Source organism: Hyaena hyaena, unplaced genomic scaffold (genome assembly GCF_003009895.1).
Source record: "Hyaena hyaena isolate Hyena2069 unplaced genomic scaffold, ASM300989v1 scaffold_1329, whole genome shotgun sequence".
NCBI lineage: Eukaryota > Metazoa > Chordata > Mammalia > Carnivora > Hyaenidae > Hyaena > Hyaena hyaena.
Window position 1 is genome coordinate 248,168 of NW_024081957.1, and position 13,216 is coordinate 261,383.

Sequence of the window (13,216 nt, forward strand, 5' to 3'; positions counted from 1 at the left end):
TTTAGTGGAGGACACCCACGGATGCCTGGGTAGAGTTTGTGGACCTTTGAAGGAGTACACATGTCCAAAGGACTCAACCTTAGAGAGGTTGATATTGATTCAGTAGGTTTGGCTAGCTCATGAGGGGTAGTGTTTTGTTTTTGTTTTTGTTTTTGTTTTAAAGCTCCATGCTCTTTCTATGTTCACTTTGTTGGAAAAATAACTGCTCTGTATACTAAAATGTAAAAAACAGAAAGGCAATGGAAAATATGAAAAAAAATCAAGTTGGCTTTTTTTTTTAATCCAGAAAAAAAATCTAAATGTCAATGGAGTTTCCAATCTTGTATGGATTATGTTCCACAAACTTTCAGAGAGCCCTATGTTTTTAAATATTCACTGTGTTTTTAAAATCAGACCGCAAAGGAAACATTCAGATCTTTTCTCAATGTCTCATGATAAACAACTCTCTCAGAATGTCCTTTGGGACTTAGCACAAGGTGAATAAGGTCACTGGGGTTCTAATTCTTTGGCCCCCTGTACTCTTGGGCCATCTGAGGTGAGGCTGGAGAGAAAAGGCATGCTCGCATCTTTGACCAGCAGGATGCCCTCAGTGGGCTTTATGAAGACTGTAAAGGACAGAATAGAGCTAAGGGAGGAGAAAGTTCTTAAAGAGGGTATGGTACATGTTTATTCTCAAGAGAGAGAAAGAAAATACTCAAGTTTACTTGTGGTATGGTCATATGATTAGCCTCCAGATGAGAAATAACCTCTACTTTGCAGAGTCGCTTGGATGTTTATTTGGCACAGAGCCCTGCGGGAACATCTGTTCAGAATATGCTGCACTGGGCCCAGGTATGTGCTTCCCACTCTTGGTCTGATGCACACACAGCTCTCCAAGAGCCCTGAGCGGGACTCCCAAAAAGCCCACTGAGGGGTTTTGCAGGCACCTGCACTGTCAGCTGAATGGATGCTTCCAAAATCAGCATCAGCTCGTGTTGAGTCCCTGTTCTCTCTTCTGTTCTCCATGTCCTCGGTTTCTGGTGTTTGGGCCTGGTTCCCACCAATTCGGACTGAACTCTGATTTTTGGATTACTCCAAACTGACTTTTCAGGGGAGAGTTTGTACTTCCTCTTTTGGAAAACCATCGGTTCTAATAGAACTTTATGTAACAGGATAGAGGCTATTCCAGAAAGATCCACGCATCCTCCTATTGGCATATGGGCCTTTTCAGCTTCTTCTGAGCAAGTTAAATGTGAGATAGAGATGAAAATAGATAAATGGTTTCTGTTTTCACTCTCAGTTTAAATTTCTGTGTGTGCTACTGTGTTACTCAATAGTCAGCAAGTTCAGAGATAAGTCGTATTCAATTGGCACAGCCTTCTGAACCAAGTGTATATGAGTGTGTGTGTGTATGGGGGGAGGGAGAGAGAAGGGTCTTCCCAAAGTTTTGACATATCCAAGATCCCTACAAGTTTGCACTTACACTTCCACCCCAGTTAAGTCCATTCCATGCTTTAAGGTGGAGAATCATTGCTATAGATAGCCTGAGACACCAGTTGAGGGTTTCTGAACTCCTTTGAAGAGTCCCATCCCTAAGACATAAGCGCTCACATTCCTGCAGGAAGAAAGATGTTCAGGGCATAAGGTCTCCTCCCAGGAAGGAAACAGAGAGAGTCTGTGATGGACATGGCCTTCCAGGGAACACAAGTCCAATGTCATGTTTACTGAGCACTTACTATGTGTCCTTGCTATTCACAAGTGTGATTTCCTTCAATCTCGCTGACTTCTCTTAACAGTTTTTCCATGAAGGCGTTGACACCCCCGTTCCACAAAGATTCCGGCCAGTCCCTTACATGTCTCACAGCTCACTGCTCTTAAAAAGGCTTCTTCTCCTGTATCAGAAAGTCCTCCTCAGGACAGAAATAAGTCAGGGGAGTGGGGGAGGGGGGGAGATGAGACAACTTAGGACAACTTGTCATAAGTTGTGCAGACAACTAAGGCAATGGCGACGACAGTGACAATAGTAGTAATATTAGCAAAAAGAGGGTTCTTGCGTGTTCCTAGGTGCTGCACCCTAGCACCTCACTTAATGCATGACCTTATTTAATCTTCTCTATGAGGAAAATGTCGTCATTCCCATTTCACAGACAAGAATTAGGGAAGATACATAACTTGCTGTGGATCACGCTTTCGATAACCCATTAAGCCTGGATTCAAACCAAGTTTGTTTGCTGCGAGGACCCAGGTAGCTAACGAGCCCACGCTACTGCTTGCCGTTGTGAAAACCAACCACAGCAGACCGCCTCTGTCCATAGAAGGCATGATGGGAATAATTTTAAACTCAAAATCGGGATCAAATCAGTGAGTGTGGGGGGGGGGAAATCTGAGAGTCAAGTTCAGAAAACACCCTTGGGACAGTGTGAGAGTCATTTACTGGAGCGTGTGAGGTGAAATGTGAACATTACCTGTGTCCTTCGTCCAACCTGGTGGCAAATAAGAGAAGATGGAGACTGTAGGCGTGCAGGTATATGATCGTTTCTGTTCTTACAGCAGAAGTCTAAACATGAAAACACCCTGGGGGTGTGCACATTGTCTCAGACACTCAGCCTGTGGCCCCGTTCCTGATGACAGGGAGGCTGCTGGGGAGGCAGAGCACCTCCCACAGGAAGCACTGAAGCCACTCCGAGTGAACATTCCTTTCGGGAGCAACAAAAGTGTTCAGGAATAGGGGCTGCAGTGATAATATCCTGACAGGGATACTGTATGCAGCTGTTTAGTAAAATATCGGTCACTTTTCAGTGTAGGTGAATAGCTGGTGCCTTTTTAAAAAATTATTACAATTCCTGAAGCTAAGATATTCAAGAATCATTCAACCCAGCATCCTTATAAACATTTCTATGCAGAGCCTTATAGCCTATAAAGACATTGCCGTCAGGGTGCCTCGGTGGTGCAGTCAGTTATGCATCTGACTTGGTTTCCGCTCAGGTCATGATCTCACGGTTCATGAGTTCAAGCCCCGCATCCGGCTCCATGTTGACAGCTCAGAGCCTGCTTGGGACTCTCTCTCTGTCCCCCTCTCCTACTCATTCTCTCTCTCTCTTTCTCTCTCTCCCTCTCTCTCTCTAATTCTCAAAAATAAAGACATTGCTGTCTGAAATTTTCACTGGAGAAGGTTAGGGGAGAATAAAAGATGGTCAGTCAGTTCTGTGAATTATTTTTCAATTCGTATCAGTTTTCTTATCTGGCTTATTACTCTTTACTGGATTTTAGCTCCTGTGCCTAAAGAGTGGGAATGTAATGTCATCCTCTTTGTATATTTTCTGTTCACTGTCTTTATTTTTTTTTAATGTTTATTTATTTTTGGGGAGAGGGAGACCGTGAGTGGGAGGAGAGCCAGAGAGAGAGGGAGACACAGAATCCCAAGCAAGTTCCAGGCTCTGTCAGCACAGAGCCCGGCTCGGGGCTTGAACCCAGGAACCGAGAGATCATGACCTGAGCTGAAGTTGTATCTTCAACTGACTGAGCCACTCAGGCACCCCTCTGTTTACAGTCTTTAAATGTGTGTTGCTTTCGTATATCATTGTAATGTGTTTTTATCTCTATTTTGTCATAGGCTGCTAATTCTGGTCTGTTCCAAGCTTTTGACTGGGGAAACCCTGATGAGAACATGATGCACTTTCACCAGGTACATAGATGACCATGGCCATCAGTGTCCACTCACTAAGCACCTGCTAGGTTCCAACACTATGCCTGATATTTTATATAGATTAGCTTCTACTTATTGGTTTCTTACCATGTTCCATATCATCATTTCTAAATTTTTTAATGGTTTATATTTTGAGAGAGAGAGAGAGAGGGGGGTGGAGGGAGGGAGACACAGAATCTGAAGCAGGCTCCAGGCTCTGAGCTGTCAGCACAGAGCCCAATGCGGGGCTCAAACCCACAAACTGTGAGATCATGACTAGAGCCAAAGTCGGACTTTCAACTAACTGAGCCACCCAGGCGTCCTGTTTTAAATTTTTTTTTAATATTTCCATATTACTTTTGATCCTCATAAAGGCTTGCAAGGTAAATATTATTGTTTCCACTTTTGCAGAGGCTCAGAGAGGTTAGGTAAATTGTCAAAATTATTTAGCTTAGTAATAAGCCAGGATATGACTCAGGTGGTCCTGGATGATTTTATAACCATACTTATTCCTTCTCAAAAAATAGAAACTCTTGGGGTGCCTAGGTGGCTCAGTTAATTAAGCATCCAACTCTTTCGGCTCAAGGTCATGATCTAACAATTCATGAGATGGAGCCCCACGTCAGGCCCTGCGGTAGCAGCTTGGAATTCTCTCTTCCTCTTTCTGCCCCTCCCTAGTTCTCTCTCTCTCTCTCTCTCTCTCAAAATGAATAAATAAATATCAAAAAAATAGAAACTCTCAGCACTTAACCAAGAGCATATTTTTTTCAAAATTTATTTATTTATTTTGAGAGAGAGAGGGGCAGAGGGAGTGATGGAGAGAGAATACTAAACAGGCTCCGCACGGTCAGCCCAGAGCCTGACTCTAGGCTTGAACTCACAAACCGTGAGATCATGACCTGAGCCAAAATCAAGAGTCAGGCACTTAGCTGACTGAACCCTCCAGGCAACCCAAGACCATATTTTAAAAAGAGAATTAAAGATATATAATCTTTGTTTCTGGAACATACTCTCATTTATTTTCTTTCTCTTATAAAATGAACTAACACTGCCCTATTACTTCTTTGGGAAGACATTTACTACTCATAAAAAAACAAAACAAAACATGGAACATTGAAGATATACCAGACAGAAATACCACTTTTAGGAAGTACTGCTATCTGCCAGAGAATGGTGTGTCAAGATATTTCTTGACATAATCTATGAAAACTTCTGAAGCCAAAGTTCTGTATTAAATGGAAATATGTGGTGTTTTAGTTGTTATTTTTTCCAGTATTTACAAAGAAATCCATACATGATTTTGGCTTCATGCTGATAGATATCAAAGATACATGAGTTTTCTCATCTTGTAATTAACCAATTTCTCATCCTAGCAAGATGAGCTTACCTTGTGGGAGTTAGACATCAACTTGGATGAGAACTGAGCCACAGGGATTAGCTTTCCCGTTGTCGTTACACTTGCAGCAAATACACAGAATACACAGTGATTCAAGTTCACATATGAATCTTTTGCTTGGGACCTTGGGGAAGAAATGGAAAACCCCAAAGCAGCTGAGGGTGAACAACATGCATATGTAGAAAGCAATAACCTTTGTCACAAGTATAAGCAATGACCATAAATTAGACAGTCATAATGACCAATGTAATCACCAATCCTTCATTACTAAGTTAAAAAAAAATCTTAGCCAAAAGCCAATGTGTCTCATTTACATCCTGATTTGCATATGTATTTTTGCTCTACCATCTTCTGGGCCCCCTTTCTTCCTTCACGGGGTCCTAAATCATTGCAGTAAATGTATTCTGATTTCAGGGGCTCCTCAGACCTACTCTCTTGCCATAGAGCTCGCTAATACTTACAGCTGTCTCTGGGTGTGTTGTCTTTCTGTTCTTTACCTTTGTCCATCTTTGCATCTAAGTATTTATGCTTTGTATTATCCCGCTGAGAAAACCAGAGTCAGGAAAAGCATGCCTGTTCTTGCCTCAGTTGCTCTTTGCCTTTGGGGCGTTGATCGGCACTCACTAGCCTCTCTGCCTTTCTCACTGCCTTCTCGTAGCTATACCCTCTCATTTATCTCATTGATTCTAAGCTCAGGGCTTAGAATTGTCCCAGCAATATAGGGGACAGGTGATATTCTTAAGATATTTAGTAATGCAAAGCCCTAGACACCAACGCATCGGCCAACAGCAACTTCTGTAATGACCGAACCTGTGTTCTCTGCTTATATATCACCCTGTTAAGAGAACTGCAGGTGCACAGTCCTCAAGTCAGCCCCACCCCTGCCCATCTGGTACATTTCTAGTCTAGGAAACCTCTCCCTGGCCAAGGTTACAGTTTCCCAAGGATCTATGCCTTTGTCCATGTTACCTTTTCTTCCTAACCCTGCTGCCAAAACTTCTTAACAATAGTGTAGTAATCTGCTCAGGCTGCCATAAAAATGGACTGAGTGGTTTAAGCAACAGAAATTTTTTTCTCACATTCTGGAAGCTGGATGTCCGAGCCCCAGAAGGTGGGGCTCTGGGGAGGACCCTCTTCCTGGCTTGCAGAGCGTCACCTTCTTGTCACGTGCTCACAGAGCCTTCCCTCCTTGCGTGCACTTGAAGAAGAGAGAGAGATCTCTCTCTTCCCCTTCCTATAGGCTGCCAGTCCTACTCAATTAGGACCCAGCCCTTATGACTGCATTTAACCCCAATTACCTCATAATAGCCTTATCTCCAAACACAATCAAATTAGGGGTTAAGGTTTCAACATCCAAATTTGGGGAAAACACGATTCGGTCCTTGGAATACGGTGGTAATCCATATTCTTTCAGTTGCACATGGCAGAGGACAACTCTACGTTAGGTTTAAAATATCTATGTACTGCTTTACTGCACTAAACAGTGTGGTGATAAACTCACGATGGCTGGGGACTGGAACACTGTCATCCCGGCGCTCCTCTTCCCTGTACCCCTCCCTCTCTTCCAGTTCTGCCTGCAAATGCTCTTTTCCTTCTCAGGCTATTTCAAGATGGAGTAGTAAGGTGGTGACTGGGTGTACTTAACTCGTATGGTTCTTTCAACCACAAAGCCAGAGAAGAAGCCAATATTTTGCTCAGGAGCACTCGTAGAAAGTTCCAGAGAGAACTCTGGCCCGGTTTAAGCCATGTGCCCACTTCTCATTCAGTCATGGAGGCCAGAGGAATGAAGACTGATGGGCCAGGCCAGGTCATCCAGGGCCACTGAGGAGCTGGGGGATGGAATTTGCTGGATCCCAGAGGGAAGGGGAAAGACATTAGCGTCATAATCGCTCTCCTCTGGAACAGGCTGGCTCCTCATTCATGTCATACTTCAGATGTTTTCATCTATCGGTCTCAATGCTCTCCAGAGAGTCGGATCAAGTGTCAATAATCCCCTGAGCCCAGATTTCTGCACAAGAGAAGAGGTATTTACGTGTATCCTCTACATAAATACATATATTTTGTTCAAAAAGGATATACTCCCAGAAGCAAGCCCTACTAGAAAGATGGTCATTCGTAGGGGCACCTGGGGGGCTCAGTCAGTTAAGCAATTGGTCATGATCCCAGGTCAGGTCATGATCTCATGGTTCGTGGAGCTGAGTCTCATGTCAGGCTTTGTGCCAACAGTGGGGAGCCTGGTTGGGATTCTCTCTTTCTCTCTCTCTCTCTGATCCTCCCCCGCTTGCTCTGTCTCAAAATAAATAAACTTTGTAAAAATTTTTTAAAAAGAAAGATGTTCCCCCATAGAAATAAGAGCACCCTTTCTCAAGGATTCTTTCCTATTTTCCCCAGAGTACCAATCAAGAATTTCATGGTTATCTTTTTCTTTATGCACAGTTCATATCATTGCACAAAAGTGCTCTCAAGTACTTCTAACATTTTAGTGTTTGTAAATCATTAAGTGTATTCTAACTGCATACTTTTGGTATCTGAAGAACTTGCTTAACGATCGGTCACATTACTCCCCTGATGTAATTTTCTGTGAAATCTATGTCTCCAATCATACTTAGCTTACACCTCCCTTGTACGATGTCACTAAGATGCAAGTGCCCACAGCTGTGTGGAGTGGCGGACATGACCGTGTGGCTGACCTCAAGGATGTTGAGAATTTACTGCCTAAAATTCCCAGGCTCATTTACTACAAGTTGATTCCACACTACAATCATGTGGATTTTTACCTGGGACAGGATGCACCCCAGGAAATCTACCAAGACCTTATTAGACTGATGGATGAATGTTTGCAAAATTAAATACATATTCCTTTCTCTAAGCAAGTGCATTTTTAAAATAATAAATGTGGCGCCCAGACCCTAAGGTGACCACTCTGATGGTTTTCACCTCCTTGTGCCCATGTGTTGGTGTAACCCTCTCCCCTTGAGTGTGGGATGCCCTTGAGACTTGGTTCTGGCCAACAGAATGGCCAAAGGTAATGGTGTCACACCCTTGGTTGGATCATGTTTGTGGCAAAGGACGTCAGCTCCTGATTGCATTATATTATATGAGACTTCATCAAGTAGACTGGAGAAGAGATCTCCCTTGCTGGCTTGATGAAGAGGACAGATATGTGGAAGAAGCTTGCATGACCTCTAGGATCTGTGCCCATAGCAGATAACCAGCAAACAACCGGATTCTCAGTCATAGAGCTGCAAGATCAATTACATCTAAATCCTGGATGAACTTGAAAGCCCTTGAATCCCCAGTAAATCTTCCAGTTGAGCACCAGGCTGCCCACCCCTCATTTGCAGCCGTGGAGGAGACACTAAGCTGCAGGAAACTAGCTGTGGCATACCCAGACTACTGACCCATAGCCAGAGCCAGAAAATAAATGTAAATTCTTTGAAACCACCAAGTTTGTGGAAATTTCTTATCAGCAATAGTAAATCACCATTCAGAGTAATAACAAACCATTATTATTATTGTGATTATTATTTTTTCTCTTCAGTTAAAAGCTTGAGAGACTCTGGGGGCGCCTGGGTGGCTCAGTCAGTTGAGTGTCCAACTTCGGCTGAGGTCATGATCTCATGGTTCATGGGTTCAAGCCCTGCATTAGTCTCTGTGCTGACAGCTCAGAGCCTGGAGCCTGCTTCAGATTCTGTGTCTTCCTCTCTCTCTGCCCCTCCTCCGCTTGCATTCTGTCTCTGTCTCTGTCTCAAAAATAAATAAGCATTAAAAATTTTTTTAAAAAGCTTGAGAGATCCTGTTCCTTTTGTATTATTTCCTTATTTCTCTTGTTTTGATGAACTTCCTTCCAATTTTCTTGTTTGGCAGATCTACCTGCTAGCGATCAATTCTGTGTTTGTCTGAAAGAGTCTTTGTTTTGCCGTCATTGAGGCTCAATGATATGCCATTATATCTATGTATAAAGTCCATCTTCTTTACCCATTCACCAGTCAGTGGATATTTAAGTTGTTTTCCATACCCTATTATCAATGATATTGGGATGATCATGGACCTAAATGTACCTTATCAAGACCCTGATTTCAAGGCTTTTGAATATGTACCCAGGAGTGTGATGCTGGATCATACAGTAGTTCTGTTTTTAATTTTCTGATGAACTCCCATACCGTTTTATACAGAGATTGCACCATTTTACATTCTCACCAACAATGTGGGAGGGGCCCATGTCTCCACATCCTTGCCAGCACTTCTCTTCTGTTTTTGTTTTGTTTTGTTGTTAGTATTGTTGTTGTTACAGCCATCCTAACAGGTGTGAGGATACCTCCTCGTGCTGGTTCTGATTTGCATGTCCCTGGTGGTCTTGTGCCCCCTGGGGAGAGAGGGAGAGAAGCTGCCCGTGTGTAGATCCTTGGGAAAAGATTGAGAGGCTCCCAGAGTCTCCAGTAGGGCTGATCCCTGAAGGCATTTTGCCTTCATTTCTAAAAGATTTGTTTTTTTCTGACAAGAGAATCTTTTTTTTTTTTTTTTTTTTTAATTTCTAGGGGGGAGAGAGAGAGAGAGAGACAGCCTGAGCAGGGGAGGGTCAGAGAGAGAGCGAGTCACAGACTGAAACAGGCTCCAGTCTCTGAGCTGGCAGTCAGCACAGAGCCCGACGCAGGGCTCGAACCCACGAACCACGAGATCATGACCTAAGCGAAAGTCGGACGCTCCCACCAACTAAGCCACCCAGGCGCCCCCTGACAAGAGAATCTTAGACTGACGTGGTGCATCCTAATTTGTTCTTACTCCCTCGGTGCTTTTAAATGCTGTCCATTACCTTCCAGCATGCAGCTTCTGATAAGTCTGTGATTTCTTATATTCGTGTCTTTGGACTTACCATCCTTTTTTTTCTTTGTCTGCTTTAAGATTTTCTTTTCACCAATGGAGTGTTAGCAACTTGACTTCACTGAGCTTTGGGGTGGTTTTGTTGTGTATTCTGCTTGGAATTCAACTGGCTTCGGGGATCTGTGGATTTATGGTTTTCATCAAATTTAGAAACATTTTGCTCATTATTTCTCCAAATATCTTGGCTCCCTTCACTTTCCCTGGGTTTCTAATCAATGTGTTCGACCACTTGCTGGTGACCCACAAGTCAGTGAAGCTGTGCTTCCCCCCAGTGTTCTCTCTCTGTGTGCTTCATTTTAGATAGTGTCTGTTGTGTGTCTTCATGTCCACAAATTTTCTCTTACAGTGTCTCGTCTGCCTAATCCTATCTGCTGCATTTTCTATTTTGGAGACTATATTCTTCAGCTGTAGAAATCCCATTTCGGTAGCTATTATATCTTCTGTTTTTCTCCTCTTTATATTATGTTTTTCTCTTTTTTAATATTTATTTATTTTTTTGAGAAAGAGAGAAACAGAGTGCGATCGGAGGAGGGGTAGAGAGAGAGGGAGACACAGAATCCGAAGCAGTTTCCAGGGTCTGAGCTGTGAGCGCAGAGCCTGATGCAGGGCTCGAACTCACAAACCGTGAGATGGTGACCTGACCTGAAGTCGGACTTAAAGTACTGAGCCACCCAGGCGACCTTTTTATGTTTCTCTTTAAATCCTTGAGCACAGCAAGCATCTTTTGGGACCTCTTTTAGCATACTTTCTGTTCATGCAATTATCTTTCTCATTTATAGATTTGCTCTATGGATTGATTCTCTCCTGGTTGTGGGTTCTATTTTCCTGCTTTATGGCTGAATGATCTCTTGGATGTCAGGCTTTGAATTTTGCAATGCTGAGTGTTAAGCTTTATTTTATTCCTTTAAATGAGGTTACGAATTTTTTGGCAGTCAGTTAATTTGCTTTTTTGAGACATGCTTGTTTTTGTTTTTCATCTCCTAAGGGCAGGTCTAGAGCAATCTCTTCTCTAAGGAAATTCTGCCCTGTCACTGACTCGTCTACTTGCAGCAGGCTCTCCTGAATGTCCCCCAATGTTCCAAAAGGCCTCTGGTGCCGGCTGCCGGGAATTTCAGTGGGTGGGTGCCTGGGTGCGTGGGTGCTGGGTGCCTGGAGGAGTTGTTTTGCTTCTAGTTTTCTGACATCTGTTCTTTCTCGGAAAGTTTTACTCTGTCCACTCTTGTGGGGATTCTACCTTTTGCATGGGCACATTATTACTCAGCCAGAGCTCCATGGGATGCCTCGCCTATTTCAGAAACTCTTTCTCTGTCTTATCTTCTTTCTCTGGTGTTCTGACTCACCGATTTTATTGTCCTTTTTCTGCTAGTCAGCTAAACCTGACTAAAAACTGAGCTTTTTTTCTTTTCTTTTCTTTTCTTTTTTCCTCTTCTCTCCTCTGCTCTCCTTTTCTTTTCTTTCTTTTCCGTCTCTTCCCTTCCCTTCCATTCCCTTTCTTTCTTTCTTTCTTTCTTTCTTTCTTTCTTTCTTTCTTTCTTTCTTTCTTTCTTTCTTTCTTTCTTTCTTTCCTTCCTTCCTTCCTTTCCTTCCTTCCTTCCTTCCTTCCTTCCTTCCTTCCTTCTTTCCTTCCTTCCTTCCTTCCATTTTGTTGTTGTTGTTGCAAAACGCTTTACTGTTTCCGTTGGGTCCACATCTTGGGAGAGGGCTCCAGGGTGGTTAAAAAGCAGCCTAGTGGCCGCTGGAAGAGGCTCAGGCAGAATCCCCAGCATCAGGGGGGTGTCAGAGGGACCCCTCGAAGGATACTGGGCTCTAGAGTCTCCTAGTTGTGCTTCAGAGTGAGCCTTTCAGAGAGATGCCCATGCAGACAGCCTGGGGGCCCAGCCAGGCTGTGGAGGGGAGTCAGGGGGTCACACATCTTCTGGATGCATGTCACCTCCTCACGTGGGAAGCGGTTCTCCAGGAAGTCCCAGAGATGGGGGTCTGTGTGAGCAGAACCCAGGGTGCGCATATCCCAAAGCACCTGGCTCAAGCTCTTTTCCAACCACAGTGGCTTCCCTGGTATCTGTGATTTTACCCCACTCCCGTTGAGCTTTCTTGGAGTTCCTCTACCTTTGCTGTGATCTAGAAATGACCAGGAGGCAGAAAACTAAGGTTTTCAACAAGAGAATACCCCGTTCATTTCCTTCCCTTCAATGAAAGCAGGCCTGTGCAGCCCAATGTCCAATGTCTCAAAACTGCTATTACATGGATTCCAATGTTCTAGTTTCTTGTGGGACAATGGTAATTCCAGACCCTATTATTCTCCTATGGCTAGAAGCGGAAGTCAAGATTCTTTTTAAAGATTATATCATTCTGCCAGTGCATAGCTAGGGTAACTCGACATACAGAAGGTAATTTAGAAAAGGTCATAACTATTAAAAATTTTAAAGTCCCTCTGTGTTCTACCTAAAATTGTCTCCTGTGATTCGTATGTTGCAGGAAACTAATGGAATGCAGCCCTCTGGTTTAAAAAAAATTTTTTTACATTTATTTATTTTTGAGAGGAAGAGTGAGATAGAGGGCAAGCAGAGGAGGGGCAAAGAGAGAAGGAGACAGAATCTGAAGCAGGCTCCAGAGTCTGAGCAAACGTTCAGCACAGAGCCTGATGTGGGGCTTGAAACCAAGAACCATGAGATCACGACCTGAGCCAAAGTCGGACGCTCAACCGACTGAGCCACCTAGCCCTCTAGTTTCAGCTGTGAGTATGCAGAGTCCGAGAGAGTTTAAGTGGTGTGTCCAAGGTCTATGAGTTAGTGAGTAAAATAGGCTTAGAACTGTATTTCCAAAATGCTGATCCAATGTAGTATTTCATTTTTTTTTAAGTTTATTTATTGTGGGGGGAGGGGAAGAGAGAGAGTTGGTGAGCTCAGGGTGGGGCAAAGAAAGGGGGAGGGACAGAATCCCTCTGTCAGCACAGGCCCCATGTGGGGCTCAATCTCAGGAGGCATGAGTTCATGACCTGAGCTGAAATCAAGAGTCAGACACTTAACCAACTGAGCCACCCAGGCGCCCCGAATGTAGTATTTCTACTACATCAGTTTTGTTCTGCACAAGCTTTATTGCTTCCTCCTTAATATCTTTAACTACAAGTTTTTCCACTGATTCATCTTCCCTATTCCTCCCTCCAAGGGTGTTTTCACCATGAAATACCGCTGTACCAGAACTTACCATGCCTCTAATGCTTTTTTATTTTATTCCACCAAATCCTGACTTTCCTAGCTATAGCTCAGAGTTTCCCA

The 13,216-nt window shown here is 43.6% G+C and overlaps 1 protein-coding gene across 7 annotated transcripts in view; it reads left to right on the forward strand.

Annotated features, from left to right (window-relative positions):
• LIPK (lipase family member K) overlaps positions 1-8,504 on the forward strand; it is a 57,179-nt gene extending 48,675 nt beyond the window's left edge. For 6 of the 7 annotated variants that reach the window (XM_039223330.1, XM_039223332.1, XM_039223333.1 and 3 more), the window contains 3 exons: positions 760-831; positions 3,593-3,664; positions 7,670-8,504. In XM_039223330.1, coding sequence (XP_039079261.1) covers positions 760-831; positions 3,593-3,664; positions 7,670-7,909 — 384 coding nt within the window. In that variant the 3' untranslated portion in view covers positions 7,910-8,504. The remainder of the gene's footprint in view (positions 1-759; positions 832-3,592; positions 3,665-7,669) is intronic. The other variant, XM_039223337.1, reaches the window with a different exon arrangement.
• The last annotated feature ends 4,712 nt before the right edge of the window (positions 8,505-13,216 follow it).